Source organism: Ornithodoros turicata, chromosome 1 (assembly GCF_037126465.1).
Source record: "Ornithodoros turicata isolate Travis chromosome 1, ASM3712646v1, whole genome shotgun sequence".
Taxonomy (NCBI): Eukaryota; Metazoa; Arthropoda; class Arachnida; order Ixodida; family Argasidae; genus Ornithodoros; species Ornithodoros turicata.
Window position 1 is genome coordinate 7,486,631 of NC_088201.1, and position 8,603 is coordinate 7,495,233.

General features: G+C 47.3%; 1 protein-coding gene across 4 annotated transcripts in view; it reads left to right on the forward strand.

Moving 5' to 3' along the window:
• The window catches only part of LOC135377411 (myosin light chain kinase, smooth muscle-like), a 78,745-nt gene extending 70,240 nt beyond the window's left edge, over positions 1-8,505 (forward strand). For 3 of the 4 annotated variants that reach the window (XM_064609792.1, XM_064609790.1, XM_064609789.1), the window contains exons 4-6: positions 1,277-1,326; positions 3,902-4,641; positions 8,211-8,505. In XM_064609792.1, coding sequence (XP_064465862.1) covers positions 1,277-1,326; positions 3,902-4,641; positions 8,211-8,490 — 1,070 coding nt within the window. In that variant the 3' untranslated portion in view covers positions 8,491-8,505. The remainder of the gene's footprint in view (positions 1-1,276; positions 1,327-3,901; positions 4,642-8,210) is intronic. The other variant, XM_064609793.1, reaches the window with a different exon arrangement.
• The last annotated feature ends 98 nt before the right edge of the window (positions 8,506-8,603 follow it).

Below are 8,603 nucleotides of genomic sequence, written 5' to 3' on the forward strand. Positions count from 1 at the left end.
GTTGTTCCCTTCCCTCTGTTTGTATATATTTCTTGTACGTCAAGTACAATCTTCAGCTGTGTTTGAGACTTCGTGTTGTGTTCTGTCCTTTCGTTTTCCCTAGTCTCGGGGTTTTACATTATGCATCATCTTCACCAGCTCGCTTGCTTCCTAGCCATTTTTTCCAGTAAATTAACCTCAGTCCTACCCTGCGGCACGTGCCGCTTGTAATATATACAGTCGGACCTCGTTTTATGAACCCTCGATATACGAATTCCCTCAACCTACGAACGGCTCCACAGGGAACCAAAGCTTTTCCGTGTATTTTCACCTCGTTTTACGAACCTCGATATCCGAACTATGAACGGATTATTAGGGAACGGACCCAGAATAGCCAAGCCAATCTGACCTCGATATACGAACGGGCGTTATGAATGTACAGAGGACAGGCCAATGGACCGGAGGATAATGAGACTTCCTCAGTACATGCTGCCAAGGTTAAACATACAATGTCCCAACGCCACTATGTTCCACAAACATGATTCACCATTTCCTGAAAGAATAATTCCGGGGTTTACAGCCGAACGGTTGTGAGTTTGGACCAGGTCTCCGAGATGGAAAAATCTTGCCATTCTAAGAGAAGGCGTTCAGTCGGTGACAAGCGTGATATTTGCCGTTGGAAACAGTCTCATCCGCGCGCGATACGGTACTTTGAGGACCGGGAGGATGAGTCAAGTGTCAGACTTCTGTCATCTCTTCTAAACAGGATAGACCCTGCAGAAAGTATGGTGCAAAGCACAATTTCGCAGTATTTTCAAAAATAAAACTTATTCAAATCAATTTCCCGTGGTTTTGTGAGGTATTTGTGCACTGCACACCTCGGATCTCGATTTACGAATACCTCGATTTACGAACGATTTTCTGAGAAACGAAGGGTGTTCGTAAAGCGAGGTTTGACTGTAGCCACATCGGTGTGGGCGGACTCCCGTTACGTGTAAATCTACTTCCAATTCATATTAATTATTATTAATTCACGAAGAAGCAGAGCTTTTCACTGTACGACATTTAGTTACGCGAGGAAAATCCGCAGAGGATTCCATTCTGAACCACTCCCTCTTCTCAGTGAACCTGCGCGATACCGTTCGCGAACCATTCGCGCAAAGATTGTTCACTAAAACTCCCTGTTGATGATATGCTGAAAAAGATAGTGGTTCATCCTTGGGGTACGGTGCGACAGCCATGACGTAACGACTGAAATCACTACAAGAATGAATCACCTCTTGTGTGTTTCCGACAGGTGTAAAGGCCCCTGCTCCGCAAGACATCGAGAATGTTATCTCTGAACATGTAAGTAGACACAACAGGTATTTATTATTTATGCACGTTCGTCAAGTGGGGAATATATACGTATATGTACAGGAAGTTTATATATATACAGAGAGCGTCACGACGAATGTATTGTAATGATGACTGGAAAGCAACAATGGTACCTGAGCCGAAGGGATAGTACTTTTTTCTCATTCCCCCGGGTATACCTATACAGGGTGCATCGCGAGAAGTGGGCCAAATGTTTATACATTTACGTTACGTTTTGCCTTCAAACACTACACTGCATATACGTATTTACTTAGACCTAGAGGGCCTATACTGTATATGACCTACCTAGACGTAATATTTTTGAACAGTCAGCGTTATTCTTAATGAGCTTTCAAAATTAATTTCTTTAATTAACCAAAATAGCTTGGTTGTCTCAATTAAACTTGTAGAGTAGAGCCCTGAGGTCTGTAATTCGCAAGATGGAAACCGCAGCGAGCTTCTGTATTGCATTGTGAAAGGGGCGACAACATAATATCCGCGTGCGTCCTGCGGAGTTCCATTTTACGTGCGGCCGCTTTTTCGTTTCTCCCTCGCTGTCTCACTCTCTCTCTCACTCTCAGTCCTGGGGCGTATGTTTTTATGCAACTTGAGTAACCCGCGAGTTGCGAGTTGACGTAGCGTCACGTGACCCCCTTCACGAGTCTCCCCCCCCCCCTCCCACGGGTTTTCTTCGTCAATGGAATGCTAACAACTGTCCAATGTACGAAGCGCGCGCTGTGCATAGCGCGTGAGCCCGTGCTTTCCCGGATTCGCTTTGGTCTCGTGGCTCAAAATCTTGCGCTTTCGAGCAAACGTATTGCCCTTGCTCCGCTAATGAAACATTCAACGTCTGAGACGGTTCTGCCAATGGACCAGTTTTTGTCCCTTCCCCGGTCAAAAATTTGACCCAGCTCTGCCACTGGAATGCGCCATGACACACTCCGTACAGATGACCATTCTGGTTAAGCTTAAAGGGACTATGAAATTTCCCGAACCCCCATACTTTTTTTCGATGGAAACTGTTCTTCCCGCAGAGAAACTAATATGCCACAAATTTTTCCGGACGAAATCGCTCCACTCTGCGAGGAGCGCGCGCTGGAAATGTCTCTTCCGCGTTCCTCCTCTCCCGCGCATATTTCCCTGCCGATGGTGTAACTGTACGGACCGCACTTCGGTTCTCCGTTACGTCACCGGTGTTGCACAATGGCAAGTAATGCCGCGAGCTCGCGCTGTGGCTGCCGCCACTGCCGAAATCTGCCGATCACGCGAAAGCTGCTGTCATGGAGATTTCCACTCCCGATGAACGCATACGGCGCATGCTCCTGGCGGGATTCCTCGGCTCGGCAACACGTCACGATGACGTGTTGCTGAGCCGGCCGTGGTCGCGTCAAGTTGCCCGTTGCGTCTCCGCTCGGCAGCTCGCCACGGCGCGGCGCTAGCTGATCCTCCCTTCGCCGCTCCGTTTAAATTCGCTCCCGAGAAATCCGCTCGCGCGACGAAAGTAAAATTTCGGTTCTAGACTCAGAAAAATGTCTTCTTTCGAACGAAACGAAGAAAAAAATCGTTTCATAGTCCCTTTAATCCCTCTCTCTTTTTTTTCTTTTTTTTTTTTCAACTTAGAACCCCCGGAAGAAGCAATTCACAGAGTCATAATTATCGCAGAAATTGGATTGTACGCCGCAAAAACCGACCGTGCGCAGCGGTGGTGGAGAGCAGTGCCAGCCGCGATATTCCCATTCGTGGAACCAACGTCTGTCTACCAACGTCATCACGACGTTGTTCGCATTCCTTTTCCGCGCCGGAGCCGCCGCGTCTTCGATTGGGCCGATCGTGTCACGTGATTTCTCCTTCCAAGAACGCGCCGTCCATGTTGAGTCCCCTCCATCCAAAACCGGTATCCTCGGTTGCGAGCTGGCTCGACTGCGCCCAGTTCTCCGGCGGAGAAGGGGGTGGTTGGCATCCCGTTGCTAGGCGACGCAGCCGCGCCGGACTCAAGATGGCGTTCTCGCTCGCCGGCGTGGCTCAGTGTCGCTACTCTGCTTCCTATTTAGTGACTCTAGTTCGCCCCTAGCTCCCCCCCCCCCTAGCCTAGTTCGCCCCTAGCGCTGTCGAACACTATGACGTCATTTGTTTACAAACAGGAAGAGGTCTATTCGCAAAATGCAGCTAACATAGAAGGCACTAGGTAAACACGGAAGTTTTGACCTCTGCATGACAGCACTATCAAGCAACTTTTTCCACGCAGAAACGGGTTATTACAAATACAGACCGGAACGATTATCACAGAAGACGAATGGTTCCCCGGTTTTATTGAATAATCCTGTCGCTTTCTCGTATTACAATACAAAGAGTGTGCTACAAAATTGGGGGGGGGGGGGTTAACTAACGTGTAATGTGTAATATCATAATATCACGCTGCTTAATGGTGGCTACTTAGATGTTGAGAACTTTATGGTACACTAATTCCAACTCAACGGAAACACTCCGGTTCAAGCCGCGTTGTCAAAGACTCTTGCCCAGAGTAAAGATCTATACTTCAAATGCGTTTATGCCCACATAATTTCAGACGGAGAAACAGAAGGATCTCCAGGCTGCCCTGGTTAACGGGAACGACCGAGTGGCCACCGATCACAGCACCCCCGTGAAACGGCGGAACCAGCTACAGCTACCAGGAACCCACGGTGTCCCAGCTTGTCTTTCTCTGCTTCCTATCTCTACGTGTTCCGGTGGCATGAAACGACGGAATAACAGTTCGTTCCACGCGCGCACTACTGACCACGCTTACTCTGTGTTGTGCCCGTTCCTGCTTGGAAATTTGGAACTACCAGCGTGGCTGAAGCATCACGTGGCTAGGCTTTCCACTAACTCACGCTATGCCCGAACGCCTATAAGGACTACCATTTCTCTGCCTCGCACTATACAAAACTGCGTCCAAATCTGTCTGCAATTGTTGTCTTCTGGTGCGCTCTCCCCTGCGATGAATGCAACATTTTCCATGCCTGGCTGGTACCGGAATCGACAGCATGCGCACTTTGCCATAACCGCTTCTGAGAGCGACGCGCAAATGCTGACAGACTCGATACCGCCTTGTGTGCCCAAATACTGTGGTTTCCCGCGTCTCTGCAGTGATTCCACAGGTGTAGTACCGGACGTTATTTTCTCCTCAGATGCGTCAACGTTCAAGAATGCTCAAACTGCTACACTTGCGAACATTCACTCGGGACAAACATGCGCCCGAGTTCTCAGTGATACGAATTCTTCGTGCCCGGAACAACCACTAAGTAACGGCAACCCTACGAACTACAGGTAGGACTGCATTAATGTATCAGTTTTGTTTAACGTTCTGTGCTGTCAACACATAGAAGCAAAACGCTTCCTTCTGAGACATGTAAGGAAGTGGACTACGCAAGAATCAAACAAGCAGTGATATACACTGACCACATGGAAGCTTGGGTTAAACAAAAGCCTTAATTTGGGTGGAATATGAATATTAATTTGCCAGTTTCAACCTTGTGTCGTTCGCTTGGTTATGTGTGCAGGGGATCACTTTTGTGTTGCGCCAGTATCGTGAAGAACAGACGACTTGCAAAACATATATAGAGCCATCTGCTGTGAACCTCACGTACTGCCTGTGCCCTGTGGGAACCATGGAACGTTCTTTTTACATATGACGTCATGGACAAAGCGTTTGTGGGTTACTCTTTCGGATAATTTCGATTCGATTACATGTGAATTAATTTGCGCGTTACGTCTTCCGTAGACTATACAAACTGCTGTCGTACGTCGCATAGCTTGATTGCCGGCGAATGTCACCATCGCACAGCATCACGTCCCTCCTTTGCCATGTTGAGCATGCTGATTTGGGACATCATTAGATAGTTTTAGCAGACCGTTGATAACGTGGCTTGCGTCGAATCGTATCAACCGGAACCAATCAGTGGATAAGATTCTGAGTCACGCACCACTGCGATTGGTTCTGATAGGCACGATAACCTTATCAACGATATACTAAAACTCACTATTGTCTATTGAGGTAAAGGCGGTATATTATCTACTGAGAACGAATTTATTTCGTACCTATCGACTCGAAACCGAATTATCGCAGTGTACGCGAGCATGCCTTTTTCAGGTAACTTTTCACGATGTATGTTTTTGGGTCGAACTAGAATGCAGTGGCTGTAAATTGCAGCAGAACTGCAATTCCGTTCAGTGCAATAAACCTGAAAGAATGAAAAAAACATCGCACCATTGCACGTCCGCACAGAGAATAAGACACTGTGCTCGCCGGAGATCGCGGGGACAGCAAAAAGTTCAGGAGAACAAACTCCCACAGAACACCGGGACGTTTAGCGCTTCCCCCTGAGATTTATGCAAGTCGTCTGTTGTCGTGTCATCTGTACCGTGACATCACGTTGTCTTGCGCAGTTGCTTTGATGCAAGACAAATGTGGCATGAAGACAAAACAGTGGACTCTCGATCCGCGCGTTGTCCTGATGTCCGGGGACATTCCTTGTAAGATGGTAAAAAGCTGAAGCAACATAAGCAAACTTAGCAGACACTGGGTATTATGTTGTGACGTCTTTGTAGAGGGCGTAAGGGGAAGTTCGTATATCTCGAATTATAAAAGTGATTGGTTAGAAGTAAATACAATGCCAGTGCATCGGTACACATTGGGGACAGTCGGCAATCTTTGAAAACTTTAAAGCATTGCAAAAGACAATAATTATTATATATATGCAACTATGGAATGGTATGTACGAAGAAAGAGTAGTTAGTACTCAAGAGACATCCGTCTCCCGTCTGTGAGAGGAGTACTGATGCCATTTCTGCAGGCATGTTAGGCGGCTAGGCGGACATCATGGTGGGAAAGCGCATGGAACTACTAGACGACGAATCACCTAAAATTAATTAATTAGTTTTTAATCAGGAAAATGGGAGACAGCACAGTTGGAGGCAATCATTATTTGAATCCACATGTCTTTTTTTTTATATCCTCAAACGAGCACATACTCTGAGATATAAATCACTAAATTTTGATTTTGATAATTTTGTTTTTACGTACCGCTCATCGACCAAAACCAGCTCTGCAGCGCCTATGTTAATTCATCGGAAGACATAACCGGCAGTTCCCGTCTCTCGCATCCGACGTCTTCGACGTGTGCTGAGCTGCATGCTTTGCTTTTGCGATACGCAAGATTGCGCTTGAACAGTGTTCAGTTCGACCATGGGTCTTCTACACAGACTCCAGGGCTGCCCTTCAGTGTTTGGCAACAATGGGCATCCGTGGACCTTTAATGTCCATTGTTGCTGACGTGCGGGAATCTTACAAGAAGCTGTTGGACATGGGCCATTGCGTAGTGTTACAGTAGGTACCTGGTCATGTGTGCATACCTGGCAATGAAAAGGCAGACCAGCATGCTTTCCGGGGTCACCAGCTTACATCAACCCACCCCATCATCTTGCCCAAAGGCGACCGTCGGGCCCTCCTCTGTGCTATCTCTGCAGACAAGACGAGATCTCAGTGGAAGCATGACATGACATCCTACTCTCTGCTCCACGCCGTGAATCCGTCTCTCTCACTGTCGCTTCCTCATCGCCTTCCGCTACCCTATGCATCTCTTCTTCACCGCATGCGACTGAACGTTGCGCTTACGCCAGTTATGAGGCAGCGCCTTGGCTGTGCGCCGTCGGACCTTTGTGTAACATAGTACAATGTGCGCGCTGACCTACGCCACCTCCTTATGGACTGCCCCGTCTATCAGCGGGGGCGCGATATCTTGCAGAGCTGGATGCATGCAGTTGACCGCCGCCCTTTTGCCCTCGGCAAAGTGCTGGGCCCCTGGTCCAGTCCCGCTCATATGCATCACGGCCTCAGTCACTTTGGGGGGCTTCTGACATCAACGGGACTCCCCGCCACCGTGCTTTGATCACCTGAACTGCCATCCCCATCATCATCCTTCATTCTCTACAATTGGCACTTGGACAGCACCCAGTGGCAAGCATCAGTCCCATCTCATCATCGTTTCTTTATATGTGTGTGTATGACATGCAAATGATCCGAAACCAGAACCACGCACTTCTCGAGCGCAGAAACGATATGACCTTTGGCTTATCTGGGCCGGAAAATGTCAATCTGACCATTAAATCAGCATGGTAGAAAAGCGCACAGAAGACAACCAACTAGCCCAACGTTGTTTGTTGTTGCATTAAATCAGCACTTACTTCAATCAGCTTCATCGCTACAAAACACGTAGCCCTCCGTCGCGAACGCCCGTCGCTCCTTTTACGCGCGAGAAGTGCGTGGTTTCGGTTTCGGTTCATTCGCATAGCAAAAATTAGCGATTTATATCTCAGACTCTGTGCTCGTTCCAGGATAATCAATAAAGAGGGTGGGCTCAAATAATGACAGGCTGAGGTTCTGCTATCTCGCATTTCCCCGAAAACATCTAATTAATAAGTTTTCGTTAACTTGAAAAAAAACGGTTAGAACGATTTTTTTATTTTTTATTATATTTTGATGTGTTTTTTTATTTTAAATATTACTTAATTTGTCTTGCAGTAGTTACGTACGTTTTCCGAAAGGATGTCCGCCCGGCCGTATAACCCACCTGTGAAAACTGTAAAGGTAGCTCACGTAGCTTTGTTATAAAAGTTCTGCAAATGAAAAAAAAAAAAACTTCCTGTATAACTTTCTTCAAATAAATTAACGCGCGTACGAAATGCATTAAGTGATGGTGGAAATGAATTTTCAAAAGGCGAGGCTCAATCGTTAAGAGTCAGTTCATGTTGACATAAGCATAGGCTCGTTCCATACTCTACAGCGCCCGTCATACTATATTTCACGATTTCCAAATGGCACGTGTCATACATTTCAGAAGGAGGCCACCGGCCGACCTTTTGCCGCCGGAACAGTACGAAGTGCACTCTCCAACCTCGTTGGACGATGACGAGCTCGTTCCAGCACAGATCATCCGCGGTCCCCAGAGCGTTGTCACTCAGATTGGGGCCGACGTCCGACTGAACGTGCGATTCGTCGGAGTTCCGGTTCCGAAAGTCACTTGGATCAGAGCTGTAAGTCACCACGATGTGCGCTATGGGAGAGGACAGCTGTCGTGTCTTTTAAACATCCAAGATTATTTTTGTCCGCACTTTTAGTCAAAATAATTTCGGGCGAGAGATTTTTCTCGCTTGTATGTGTCGTTTTACGGGAAAATGGAAAGTGGAGATATTTTTGAATGGAACACTCGAATGCTGTTGTTTCTTTTTTT